Source organism: Sorghum bicolor, chromosome 10 (assembly GCF_000003195.3).
Source record: "Sorghum bicolor cultivar BTx623 chromosome 10, Sorghum_bicolor_NCBIv3, whole genome shotgun sequence".
NCBI lineage: Eukaryota > Viridiplantae > Streptophyta > Magnoliopsida > Poales > Poaceae > Sorghum > Sorghum bicolor.
The window spans coordinates 35,287,506-35,301,812 of record NC_012879.2 but is presented as its reverse complement, the minus strand read 5'-3'; the positions used below and the strand labels follow the sequence as shown (position 1 = coordinate 35,301,812).

The following is a 14,307-nucleotide window of genomic DNA, read 5'->3' as shown; positions in this document are numbered from 1 at the left end:
TATATAGTCTGAAGCTAGACATGAGAAGAGAGAAAAAAATCTGCTTCCCAACCCGCATATGACAACCCATCAGCATATTGAGAATAAGTGCGCTGCTCAGGATCTGTACGCACATGCGCCCCTAATTATTCTAGTGTGCGCACGTCAGTAGGGCTGCCAGCGGATGCGCGCCAAAGCAAGAGCGGCAGAACAGGAGCAACTTCTGGGAGGCTTGCTACTTGACTGTCTCCAACAGACGTAATGCAAATACGAGAGGCATACTGAGATTTGGGTGACGCATAGTGAATAGCTGCATGATGCAAAACTACCGGTCTTCAACAGCCAACCCAAATTCCTCCCTCGTCAGCTAACCCAAAGGCAGTTCGGTGACCGGCAACCGCCGCCGCTGTGTCAGTGACAATTTGCCTCTGAGATCCGCCGCCACCGAGCTCTCCCCCACGCGCGGCCACTAGACTCCTCCCCACATGCCGGATCGGTGCCGCCCCACTGCTCCCGTGCTCGCCAGAGATCTTCAAGCCCTTCAACATCAGCCTCGATCAGACCCTTAGCCTCTCCAAGCGCAGCTTCACCATGGAGGTCGGGCGCGCCGGGCACCGTGATGCGTGCATCGGAGAGGCAGAAGATGGCGGTGGCGGACGCGGATCTCAGCGCGGAGGCCAGCGCTAGCGCCGGGGACGAGGCCGGAGTGGCCGTGGTGCACCGGCCCGTGGGTGATGGGCCCACCACTGCGACGCGCGAGATTTGCGTCGTCATCTTACGATGATGCATATTTGCGTCGCGATGAAGCTACTACCCAAAATGGGTGCGATGTTTGGGTCCTCCGTTGGACCGTGATTTTGATACGCAAAATACTGTGTATAACCTATTTTTGCCTTTGGGTCACGGTTTGCGTCTGTTGTTGGAGTTATTATTAGGTTTCAATGCTTGACATGTAGCTCACTGTTAGTTGCCTATGAAAATCACTACTAGTTCCTACTTTTGTTTCACATGTCATGTAGACCTATATGTTGGTGTTTGACATGTTATTTGGACCTTTATATTAGCATCTAATATGGTACTGTGATGACATGTTATATGGATTTGGTTTGTTGCCGTTATGCAATATGTGAAATTGATTTGTTGCATGCTATTAAATTATATTTATATGGATTGTCAGCTAAAATGCTCAGGGGTAAAAACACATGGGCAACTATATCCTTTTGTCAAAAAGTTAACACTGGCAGAGGGACTTAACAGACTAGGGGTAGAGTCTCGCTTCAATTTGAAAAAGCAAGGTAAAATCATATAGTTAAAAAAACAAGGGTAAAATCAATATTCGCTTAAAAACAAGGGTAGGCTTAAGCCCCTAAATAATATCGAGGTGCATAGAAAGAGTTGTATTTAGAAAAGCTAGACGTCTATAATTTGAAAGAGTTAGTAAATACTTCAAAATTGTATTGTGAAATTATTACGTAATTACATGCTATTTTTATGTCACGTCGGTGCATGGTCCAAACTAGACAGGTCTTGCCATTGCCATGCCACCAACACGCGGAGATCCTAACGTGCTGATACAGGCCAAAAAATTATCATGTAGTGTCATGCTTTCGGCCATACAAAAAAACCGTGTGACGACCCACCCTCAATTGGGCACAGCCCAAGCTATGACAGGTAGCCCAGTAAACGGGGGGAGGATGGCATTGGTCAGAGTCTCAACAGGTGCACACTGCTAGCATAATAAGGATGTAGTTCGAGAAGCCAGGGCTCGTGAGCTAATGAAGGTGAAGAATGTCAAGCCAACAGCGTTGTGGAAGTCTCGCAAAGCAACCTGACTACCAGTTTCGCTACTTTACACGGCATTTTCCCGACACTAGGGGTACAGGTATTTTTATATAGATGCACCCTCAAGTTTCCCCATATTGGGCGCAAACCCACACGACCTAGAGACTACTATGTTGGTCTACAGCAACATCCAAAATCAGCAGTTACCCAGTTCTGTCAGCATTACTCACTCAGATGCTTGGGTGTTGTTGGCTCGGAGGCATCACTCGGATCGGTTCCATCATTCTCAATCTTAGGTTGACTTTCCCCACATGACCCTGTTACACCCTTCTTCACTTCAGTTTCTCTACACAAGTGGAGTAAATGGCGAATTTGGTCTCTAAGCTGAGATGGCTCTTCAGGTCGAAACCACCGTTTGCCAAACTAACAGAAAAGAGTAATGACAGAAGTGAGTCACACACATCCATGTCCTATCTACATACAAACAAAATGAGTGAAACAGCACAATGATGACTGACCATAGAATAGTCTTTCTTCTTAAACCTTTCAGGCGCCTCCTGAATAAACCGCTGCATATAGTACAGCACAAATAGGCCACAATCGTAATCATTTTCCTGCTGCGGCACCTGGTAACAAAGAAAAAGGGATATCTATATGGAAATCCAGAAGATATACTATTTGGAAAGATGTGAGGATATTTTGACAAGTGATAATGTATAACAAGCATGGACAACTAATATATATATCTCAAGAGAACAACTGTACCCTGTAAATTGGTGTGATTTTGCACATGCCGTGTCTATAAATTTACTCAATAGCTTACCAGTGTGGATAACCTATAGGATACTGGAAACAGTGAATCTGGATCTAGGATTCACCATGGACCAACTCCACCATGGATTGGGGACCCACTGTGGATCTCTTAGGAAACTGTTTGCCTAAAGCAGCATCTCCAGATACAAGCAAGGGCATTTTGGTTGGAATAGCCTGTTCTGCCCTTGGCTCTGGCGTTTCTCACTGACAATCGAACCCACGTGTTAGGAGAAAGAAATGCATCGGCTTCTTCTTCTCCCGTGCTTTTCTTCCTTGCGGTGGTGGGCATGGCACCTACGGACGGCCATGACTGGGTACGGCCCCGGCGAGCTGGACCGGAGTGTGGCGGCAAGGCGAGTGCCGAGCAGCGACGGGGCGGGCGGGGCTCCGGAGTGCGACGGCCGGTGTCGGGTGTGGCGGCAACAGCAATGTGGGAGCTCCGGTGGGCACGGCTCCGTGTAGAGGGCTCCTATGGTGCCGGGCACGGTCTGCAGTGCGGCATGGCTCCAGTGGTGCTTGCGGCGCAGCTCTGGTTGGGGTTCCGGTGCTGTATGGCACCGCTGATGTTGGGACACATGAAGAAAAAAGGTAACTGAACCACCAGTGGCGGTGGTGGTAATTTTCCCCAACTCTACCAAACTGCACCCCACGAGGAGCTCCACTGGTCTCTAAATCCACCATTTTGCTGGATTTGGATTTGGTGGATCTGGACTGTTTGGGAAATTTATGGTGGAGTGGAGTAGAGCTGAAAATGGTGAATCTAGAGCCGGTGAATATCTACCAAACAGGCCCTTACACAATACAATTTTTACAGATCTGTTCATTTTAATGTTTTTTATGCCAAGGTAGAATATAGTTCTCTGCTCATCAATATAGTTTCAAAAGGATGCTCTTTCTTCTCTGTTCCTTTATTTACAACGCAAAATATAATTTCACTGGCTGCAGCAATATGGATTGTAATGGCAGCTTTTAAAAATGTTTGTTGAAGCTAACCATTTATAATGACCATGGCATAGCTAGTATTAGGATTATTGTATAACCATATTGTTGTACCACATTACTTGTACCACAGGTTATACTATTCACATGTACATGGCTATATACAGCCTAGGTCCACTCGCCCACCCACCCCCAAATGCTACCTGCGCCACCCCATCACGGCTGCTCACGCGCCTCCTTTCCTCGCTGCCGCATTGGTGGTGGCTACTCCCTACCGCCGCCTCCTGTTGGAGGTACGCCTTCCCCCTCTTCTGCTGACGTGGAAAAGGTCGTACCACCCCCGACGCCGCTCCTCGCCCTCCCGTTAGCAAGGATGGCAATAAGCCATCTAGTGTACAAGCTTGTACCTTGTACTGTAGTGTACGGGTTTGTACTTTGTACCATAGTGGGCTGATATCAGCCATGTTGCTAGAACGGCAATAAGCCATGTAGTACAAGTAGGGATGAAAACAGATTGGATACGGACGGATATTATCGATATCACATTTGTTTTCATATTTCTGATCACATCCAGATTCGAATACGGATAATGTCAATCATGTCGGATAAGATACAATTGGATGTCGACATCTTAAATATACGATTTAAGTATTCGAATACGGATACGGTATCAGATGTTGAATATTCGGACTCGGGTACGGACAGATCTGAACCTCTCTAAACGAATTCGATCTCGAATACGGTCGGAAAACATCCGTACCATTTTCATCCCTAATTACAAGATTGTACCCTATCTGGTACTTGTAGTTTGTATATACTCAGGCAGTTCCCGCCTCTTCATTTGGAGCATGCCTTTACCCACCACTACACGTGCCGGCCTCGAGTAACTCCTGCTCCGGTTGCACTTACAACAGTCGCCAAGGCTCCGCTACCCAAGGGTGCTATTGCTATCCCTCCAATGCCAACCAGCACGCCATGGGCATGCATTCGAAGAGCGGATATTGGATGCCTGCTATGTTTCACGTCGCGCCCCTGTCACCGGTGTCAAAGACCTTCCGTAGCGCTCTAGCCAACCCCAAATGGCGAGCGGCTGTGGAAGAGAATCACACTTGGGATCTTGTGCCTTACCCCCCTCGAGTCAATGTCATCACTGGCAAGTGGATCTTCCATCACAAGTTTTAGTCTGATGGCTCCCTCAAGTGCTGGAATATGAGTAATGTAGGCCCATGAGGCTAGGCCCATGAGGCCCATGTATGGCAACTATATTGCTACCCTGTTTAGGATTAGCCCAATTAAGGAAAACCTAATTATAACAAGGTATCAGGCTAGTCTTCTCTCCCTCCCCCCTCCTACTAGCTGCCAGGCCTCTTCTAGCGCCCCGCCGGCCGGTGAGCCCCCTGGGCCGCCGCCGCGGGTGCCATGGCTGGCCGGCAGCCTCCCCCTCCTCCTCCTCCCACCTATTTCAACTGCTTTCCCCCTCCCCAACTGTTTGTGGGTGTCGGCTGCCGGGGCGTAGGCCGCGCAGGCCGCCGCGGTGCTGGCCAGGGCGCATGTCGTCGGTGCCGTTCTTCCTTCCGCCGACGCAGCCACGGCTGCTCCTCCCGCCGACGCCGTCGTTGCTGCTCGTCTCCTCATGACAACAGCGGGCGTGGCTCCTCTTGGCGCGACTATCGCCGGCGCGGACGGCCCTCCAGGTGACGTCAGGGCAAACGCTGCCAGCCTGGGTATGCCACTGGGCGTAGCTGCTGCCCACGCTGCAGGGCTGGGCATGCCGGTGGGCGTGGTTTTTCCCCCGCCACCTTCACCGTCGAAACTCCTACCAAGCCGGGGGTGCCTAGAACATCCGCCTCCTCGTCCCGGTCGTCCTCGAGCCCAAGTCCCCCTCCTACGCCCGCTGGAGGGACCTGATCCTCATCACCCTCAGCCGCTACGCCCTCGACGACCACGTCCGCCTCGAAGCCACGGGCGTGGTCCCGACCCCCTCGTGGTTGCGCCTCGACAGCATCGTCCTCTCATGGATTCTGGGGACGATCTCCCTGGACCTCCACGACTTCGTCCGAAACACTCTGAACGCTTGCGGGATTAGGCTGGCGCTCGAGGGCCAACTTCTGGGCAACGAAGCCCAGGCTCTGTGGCTCGATGCGAGCTTCTAGACATTCGTCCAAGGCGACCTCTCTGTTGGCGACTTCTGCCGCCGGATGAAGGGCATGGTGGACTCCCTCGGCTGGCTCATGGAGGACCATCTCTTGGTCCTCAACGTCCGGGCTCAGTGAACGCTACGCCCACCTCCGGATGTGGATCACCCGGCAGCGGCCCTTCCCCACCTTCCTGCGGGTCTGTGACGACCTTGTCATGGAGGAGCTTACTCAGGGCCTCCAGCCTGGGTCCACCTCTGCGCTGGGGCCCTCGTCCTCCTCTTCCACCCCAGAGATTGACCTATCCTCTGTGTTTCCCACTGATCCGGTGGTCGACCCACCTTTGCAGTTGTTTCCTGCAGGTACTGCTATGCCGTACCCTTCGCCGGGCCGTGCCCCAACTCGCCGGTCGCCCGTGACACCCCTGGCCCTGCTCCTTGCCAGGGCCTCGAGGGGTCACCTTCCGGGCCGGCCCCCGCACCTGAGCCTCGCACGGGTCCCGGGCCGTCGACTATGGCACCACCAGCACGCTTCATCCAGGGAGGGAGAGATGTCATGTGGGGACGGCAATATAGCCGGCGGCCCAAGGGACAGAAGGCTGCCAAAGGTCCAGAAGTGTGAAAGGGCCTAATACTGTTTAGAGTATAAATGAGAAATTAAGGTGTGAATGAGAGATTGAGGTGTGAATGTGAATCAGGGGTGATCAGCCGGCTGGGCTATCTCCTATATATATGTAAGCCAGACCCTCGATTATGATTAACAAAGAATGAAGTAATCTCTAGTCTTCTCATCTATTTCTATTCTCTAATCTCACCTTTGCAGGGCAGCCAGGCAACAATCCTGGCGCCTCCCCTACCTGGTTCTAGCTACAATCTGAGAAGCACAGGCCCTGCTGAGCTAAGCAAGGAGGCTTGTGACAGAAAGATGTGAGGATGTTTTGACAAGTGATAATGTATAACAAGCATGGACAACTAATATATATATCTCAAGAGAACAACTGTACCCTGTAAATTGGTGTGATTTTGCACATGCTGTGTCTATAAATTTACTCAATAGCTTACCAGTGTGGATAACCTATAGGATACTGGAAACAGTGAATCTGGATCTAGGATTCACCATGGACCAACTCCACCATGGATTGGGGACCCACTGTGGATCTCTTAGGAAACTGTTTGCCTAAAGCAGCAGCTCTAGATACAAGCAAGGGCATTTTGGTTGGAATAGCCTGTTCTGCCCTTGGCCCTGGCGTTTCTCACTGACACTCGAACCCACGTGTTAGGAGAAAGAAATGCATCGGCTTCTTCTTCTCCCGTGCTTTTCTTCCTTGCGGTGGGTGGGCATGGCACCTACGGATGGCCATGGATGGGTACGGCCCCGGCGAGAGCTGGACCGGAGTGTGGCAGCAAGGCGAGTGCCGAGCAGCGACGGGGCGGGCGGGGCTCCGGAGTGCGACGGCCGGTGAATCTCTACCAAACAGGCCCTTACACAATACAATTTTTACAGATTTGTTCATTTTAATGTTTTTTATGCCAAAGTAGAATATAGTTCACTGCTCAGCAATATAGTTTCAAAAGGATGGTCTTTCTTCTCTGTTCCTTTATTTACAACGCAAAATATAATTTCACTGGCTGCAGCAATATGGATTGTAATGGCAGCATTTAAAAATGTTTCTTGAAGCTAACCATTTATAATGACCATGGCATAGCTAGTATTAGGATTATTGTATAACCATATTGTTGTACCACACTACATGTACCACAGGTTATACTATTCACATGTACATGGCTATATACAGCCTAGGTCCACTCGCCCACCCACCCCCAAATGCTACCTGCGCCACCCCATCACGGCTGCTCACGCGCCTCCTTTCCTCGCTGCCGCATTGGTGGTGGCTACTCCCTACTGCCGCCTCCTGTTGGAGGTACGCCTTCCCCCTCTTCTGCTGACGTGGAAAAGGTCGTACCACCCCTGACGCCGCTCCTCGCCCTCCCGTTAGCAAGGATGGCAATAAGCCATCTAGTGTACAAGCTTGTACCTTGTACTGTAGTGTACGGGTTTGTACTTTGTACCATAGTGGGCTGATATCAGCCATGTTGCTAGAATGGCAATAAGCCATGTAGTACAAGTAGGGATGAAAACGGATCGGATACGGACGGATATTATCAATATCACATTTGTTTTCATATTTCTGGTCACATCCGGATTCGAATACGGATAATGTCAATCATGTCGGATAAGATACAATTGGATGTCGACATCATAAATATACGATTTAAGTATTCGGATACGGATACGGTATCAGATGTTGAATATTCGGACTCGGATACGGACAGATCTGAACCTCTCTAAACGAATTTGATCTCGAATACGGTCGGAAAACATCCGTACCATTTTCATCCCTAAGTACAAGATTGTACCTTATCTGGTACTTGTAGTTTGTATATACTCAGGCAGTTCCCGCCTCTTCATTTGGAGCATGCCTTCACCCACCACTACACGTGCCGGCCTCGAGTAACTCCTGCTCCGGTTGCACTTACAACAGTCGCCAAGGCTGCGCTACCCAAGGGTGCTATTGCTATCCCTCCAATGCCAACCAGCACGCCATGGGCATGCATTCGAAGAGCGGATATTGGATGCCTGCTATGTTTCACGCCGCGCCCCTGTCACCGGTGTCAAAGACCTTCCGTAGCGCTCTAGCCAACCCCAAATGGCGAGAGGCTGTGGAAGAGAATCACACTTGGGATCTTGTGCCTCACCCCCCTCGTGTCAATGTCATCACTGGCAAGTGGATCTTCCAGCACAAGTTTCGGTCTGATGGCTCCCTCAAGTGTTGGAATATGAGTAATGTAGGCCCATGAGGCAAGGCCCATGTATGGCAACTATATTGCTACCCTGTTTAGGATTAGCCCAATTAAGGAAAACCTAATTATAACATGGTATCAGGCTAGTCTTCTCTCCCTTCCCCCTCCTACTAGCCGCCAGGCCTCTTCTAGCGCCACCGCCGGCCGGTGAGCCCCCCTGGGCCGCCGCCGCGGGTGCCATGGCTGGCTGGCAGCCTCCCCCTCCTCCTCCCACCTATTTCAACTGCTTTCCCCCTCCCCAACTGTTTGTGGGCACAGGCCGCCCGGGCGAAGGCCGCGCGGGCCGCCGAGGTGCTGGCCAAGGCGCAGGTCGTCGATGCCGTTCTTCCTTCCGCCGACGCAGCCAAGGCTGCTCCTCCCGCCGACGCCGTCGCTGCTGCTCGTCTCCTCATGACAACGGCGGGCGTGGCTCCTCTTGGCGCGACTATCGCCGGCGCGGACGGCCCTGCAGGTGACGTCAGGGCAGACGCTGCCAGCCTGGGTATGCCACTAGGCGTAGCGGCTGCCCACGCTGCAGGGCTGGGCATGCCGGTGGGCGTGGTTTTTCCCCTGCCATCTTCACCGTCGAAACTCCTACCAAGCTGGGGGTGCCTAGAACATCCGCCTCCTCGTCCCAGTCGTCCTAGAGCCCAAGTCCCCATCCTACGCCTGCTGGAGGGACCTGATCCTCATCACCCTCCGCTGCTACGCCCTCGATGACCACGTCCGCCTTGGTCCGGACCCCCTCGTGGTTGCGCCTCGACAGCATCGTCCTCTCATGGATTCTGGGGACGATCTCCCTGGACCTCCACGACCTCGTCCGAAACACTCTGAACGCTTGCGGGATTTGGCTGGCGCTCGAGGGCCAGTTTCTGGGCAACGAAGCCTAGGCTCTGTGGCTCGATGCGAGCTTCCAGACATTCGTCCAAGGCGACCTCTCTATTGGCGACTTCTGCCGCCGGATGAAGGGCATGGTGGACTCCTTCGGCGACCTCGGCTGGCTCATGGAGGACCGTCTCTTGGTCCTCAACGTCCGGGCTCAGTGAACGCTACGCCCACCTACGAACGTGGATCACCCGGCAGCGGCCCTTCCCCACCTTCCTGCAGGTCCGTGACGACCTTGTCATGGAGGAGCTTACTCAGGGCCTCCAGCCTGGGTCCATCTCTGCGCCGGGGCCCTCGTCCTCCTCTTCCACCCCGGAGATTGACCTATCCTTTGTGTTTCCCACTGATCCGGTGGTCGACCCACCTTTGCAGTTGTTTCCTGCAGGTACTGCTATGTCGTACCCTTCGCCGGGGCCGTGCCCCAACTCGCCGGTCACCCGTGACACCCCTGGCCCTGCTCCTTGCCAGGGCCTCGAGGGGTCACCTTCCAGGCCGGCCCCCGCCCCTGAGCCTCGCGCGGGTCCAGGGCCGTTGACTTTGGCCCCACCAGCGCACTTTGCCCAGCCGGTGCTCATCTGCCAGCGACGTGCCCGGCCGGCGCCGCTGCCTCCGGCGCCACTAGTGTCCCCTTCTTCGCTGGGGTCACCTACACCACCGGCGGTTTCTTCTCCGCCAGCACACCAACACCACCGCCGAGGCCCCCGGCTGCCCGTGTCGCGACGCCGGTGTACCACCCACCGCTCATTCACCAACACCCGCAACATGTTCACCCTATGGTGACGCGACACGCGACTGGTACCCTGGGCTCTTGCGGCGATGCCCGGGGACTCGCAGGTCTCCCCGGTTCCCTCTTCCGTCCACGAGGCCTTGCTGGACCCTCACTGACGCCGCGCAATGGAAGAGGAGTACGCAGCGCTCCTTGCCAACCAGACATGGGATCTGGTGCCTCGTCCACCGGGCTCCAACATCACCACTGGCAAGTGGATCTGGACTCACAAGCGCCGGGCTGACGACACTCTTGAGCGGTACAAGGCTCTGCATGGTGCTCACGCTGGCTCTCACTCGCGGGTGGCCCGTGCATCAGTTGGACGTCAAGAATGCCTTCCTACATGGCGTTCTCACTAAGACAGTCTACTGCAGTCAGCCTGCAGAGTTTGTTGACTCTTCTCATCCCGACATGGTGTGTCGGCTCAACAAGTCTCTCTACGGCCTCAAGCAGGCCCCCCGGGCGTGGAACCATCGGTTTGCTGCTTTCCTAGAGCGTGTGGAGATCTTGCCGGGTTACTTCTTCACCAACGGCAGTACACTCTTGATATCCTAGAGCGAGCTGGGATGACTGACTGCAAGCCCTGCTCCACTCCGGTTGACACACAGGGCAAGCTATCAGAGGCCGAGGGCACCCCAGTGAGAGATCCCACTGCATATCGAAGTCTTGCCGGTGCACTTTACTACCTCACCTTCATCCGGCCGGACATCACCTATGCAGTTCACCAGGTCTGTCTCCATATGCATGATCCCCGGGAGCCACACCTCACTGCTCTCAAGCGAATCCTTTGCTACCTCTGCGGCACCGTCGACTTCGGCCGGGTGTCCGGACACTCGCCGATCCACCTCCAGCTACGCCGTCTTCCTAGGCAGCAATCTGATGTCCTAGTCGTCCAAGCGTCAGCTGGTCGTCTCCCGCTCCAGTGCTGAGGCACTACCGCGCTGTTGTTAATGGCGTGGCTGAGGCTTCCTGGCTCCGACAGCTCCTCGCCGAGCTCCACAACCCTCTCCCAGAGCACGTTGGTCTACTGCGACAACGTTAGTGCGGTGTACCTCTCCACCAACCCTGTGCAGCACCAGAGGACCAAGCATGTGGAGATCGATTTACACTTTGGCCGTTATCGGGTCGCCATTGGCGATGTTCGGGTCCTCCATGTCCCGACCACCTCCCAGTTCGTCGACATCTTCACCGAGGGTCTCCCGTCTTCGACCTTCGCTGAGTTCCTCTCCAGCCTCAACATCACCAGTGGCTAGTTGCATCTGTGGGGGGCTCATGTGTTGTACTTCTTTTCGTGTCCAGTCTGCAAATTCCGCTGTGCCGGTAGTTCAGACTGTGCGGGGTGTTAAAGTATGAGTAATGTAGGCCCATGAGGCTAGGCCCATAAGGCCCATGTATGGCAACTATATTGCTACCCTATTAAGGGTTAGCCCAATTAAGGAAAACCTAATTCTAACATCAAGAGGTACAAGGCACGCTGGGTTCCCCATGGCTTTACATAGTGACTAGGTGTGGACTTTGATGCAACTTTTAGGCCTAAGGTGAAGCCTACGGTGCTCTCCCTGGCTCTCTCCATTGATGGCTTGTCCACTAGCTTGATGTGAAGAATAGCTTTCTATGTGGCAACCTGACAGAGATAGTGAATTGCCAACAGTGATCTGGTTTGAAGGTTCAACTCATCTGGACTTTGTCACCTGAAGGTATAGTCGCATGGCTACACACTTGCCCTCTCTTGGATTTGTTGAAGCCAAGTCAGACACCTCGCTCTTTGTTTGCTAACGCGGATCAGAAACTACCAGTTGCTCTATGTTGATGATATTGTCCTCATAGCTTCCTCACCCGGTCTCCTTTGGTGGATCATCTCAGCTCTTCAATAGGAGTTCGCCATGAAAGACCTTGGTGAATTGCATCACTTCCTTGGTATGCATGTTTAGCGATGTGGTGATGGATTCTTGATCACGTCGGGATGGCAGAGTGCAAGCCGTGCTCCATTCTATTTGATACTAATCCAAAGGTTGCTGCAACTGATGGCGCATATTTTTGCAGTCTTGCTAGAGCCCTACAGTACTTGACACGTTCACCCGTCCAGATATTGCATACGATGTGCAAGAAGTCTGCCTTCATATGCACGACCCCTGACAGCCTCACCTAGTGGCTCTCAAGAGGATTTGGCACTACGTTCGAGGCACTCTCCACCTTGGTCTCCTGCTGCGACCGTCTACTTCGACTGATCTTGTTGTCTATACTGACCTGATTGGGCTTGACACCCGCAAGTCCACCTCGGGTTATGATGTGTTTCTTGGCGACAAACTGATTTCTTAGTCCTCCAAGCACTAGAACACGCTGTCAAGATCTAGTGCTGAAGACGAGTATCGCGCGGTGGTCAATGGAGTTACTAAGGCCACCTGGCTGCGCCAAATTCTCTTGGAGCTGCATGTTCCTCTCTAGCGTGTCACATAGTTGTATTGTGACAACATTAGTGCGGCCTACATGACTTCCAACCCGGTTCAACATCAACACACTAAACACATTGAGATCGATCTTAAATTCATCCAAGAGTGAGTTGCTACTGGTGATCTTCGTGTCCTGCATGTTCCAACCTCTTCACAGAATGCGGAACATCTTCACTAAGGGACTTCCCTCTTCGTGTTCACGGAGTTTAGGTCCAGCCTAAATGTGCAGAGTGGCTGACGATCCAACTGCAGGAGCGTGCTAGGCTAGCACCTATAGGGCTGGCCATGGGCCTTGGCACCCACGCCTCAGGGTATTATGGTTGTTGATCTCTCTGATTAGGCAAGGATCTCTGTTGATTTGGTGTGTTCTATGAACTCCATATTGATCCTTACCTATATATGTTGTACCCTCTTGTACACATTGAATCGATCTAATATTCCCTGTGCCATATCTACTTTGAGTCTCCACTCAGAGTTCACCATGACAGACCTCGACAACCTGCACTGCTTCCTCACCATCTCAGTGATGCACGGTATGTTCCTATCGTAGAGCCAGTACGCTGTCAACCTTTCCAGCGTGTTGGCATGTCTGACTGCCACCCGACAACAACACTGATGGACGCTTTGTCTAAATTGTCGGGCAGCAACAGCGCCCCTGTTGTCGACCCCTCAGAGTATAGAAGCCTCACAGGTGCTCTCCAGTACCTCACCCTAATGCAGCCCGACATGGCCTACACTGTCTAGCAGGTCTGCCTATTCATGCATGATCCTTGAGCGCAGCACCTCAAGCAAATTCTGCAGTATGTGAAAGGCTCCCTCTCCGTTGGCCCTCACCTCGGTGTTGGAACCATCAACTCCGTCACTGCCTACTCTAATGCTGACCGGATGGGCCTAGACACACGGCGCTCCACCTCCAGATTATTTGTTTTCCTCGACGACAATCTGGTGTCTTGGTCTTCCAAACGCTCCTGCTCCACTGCTGAAGCGAAGTATCATGTTGTTCCTACCATCATGGCATCCAACAGCTACACATCTCGGTTTCTTTGGCGACCGTTGTCTACTATGACATCATGAGCATTGTCTACATGACTGCCACATGCAGTAGTACATTTCAAGGGGCCTCCCATCCAGTTTCCCATGAGAAGAAAGCATTTCGAAGGGAACAAGGGATTACCTCAATTCTTTTCTTTTCGACTTTACGAGGAAGATTCTTCCACACTGTTTCTCTTAAGGGACATTCTTCCGATGCAGTATTCACATTCAGGTAGCTCCATTCTTCTTTGAGAAATCTGCAAAAAATATGTGAGCTACAAATAGAATGAAAATAAAACGCTACATGCCTTTCCTGAATATACTTGACATAAAATACCACATATATAAATACTATCATGAATGTCTTCACACCTAGACAAGGGCATTGGTAAGCATCAACAAATAATAGGGCATTAGTGGGAGTTTCATGGCTATGTTTCCAAGACTTCCTGATGTTGGAAATAGTGTAAACAAGTTTCATTCCCATGAAACTCGTTTCGTCCCATGCAACCATTTTCATCTACCTCTTCAATTAAACTATGCCACATCAGCTTATTTGATGCCTATGAAACTGCCATGAAATTCCCATTGAGACTGGCCTTAGGGCCCACACACTGGAAGTTAATAATCCAAAAACACCGCTAAAATCATCATAAATAATGGCAATATGAGTACAAAAAAAATCA

At 52.2% G+C, this 14,307-nt stretch overlaps 1 protein-coding gene across 3 annotated transcripts in view; it reads right to left on the bottom strand.

Moving 5' to 3' along the window:
- Positions 1,422–14,307, bottom strand: part of LOC8072943 (ubiquitin-like-specific protease 1D) — a 51,498-nt gene continuing 38,612 nt past the window's right edge. For all 3 annotated transcript variants that reach the window (XM_021448874.1, XM_021448875.1, XM_002436962.2), the window contains 3 exons: positions 13,764–13,878; positions 2,280–2,387; positions 1,422–2,184 (listed from right to left, as the gene is read on the bottom strand). In XM_021448874.1, coding sequence (XP_021304549.1) covers positions 1,984–2,184; positions 2,280–2,387; positions 13,764–13,878 — 424 coding nt within the window. In that variant the 3' untranslated portion in view covers positions 1,422–1,983. The remainder of the gene's footprint in view (positions 2,185–2,279; positions 2,388–13,763; positions 13,879–14,307) is intronic.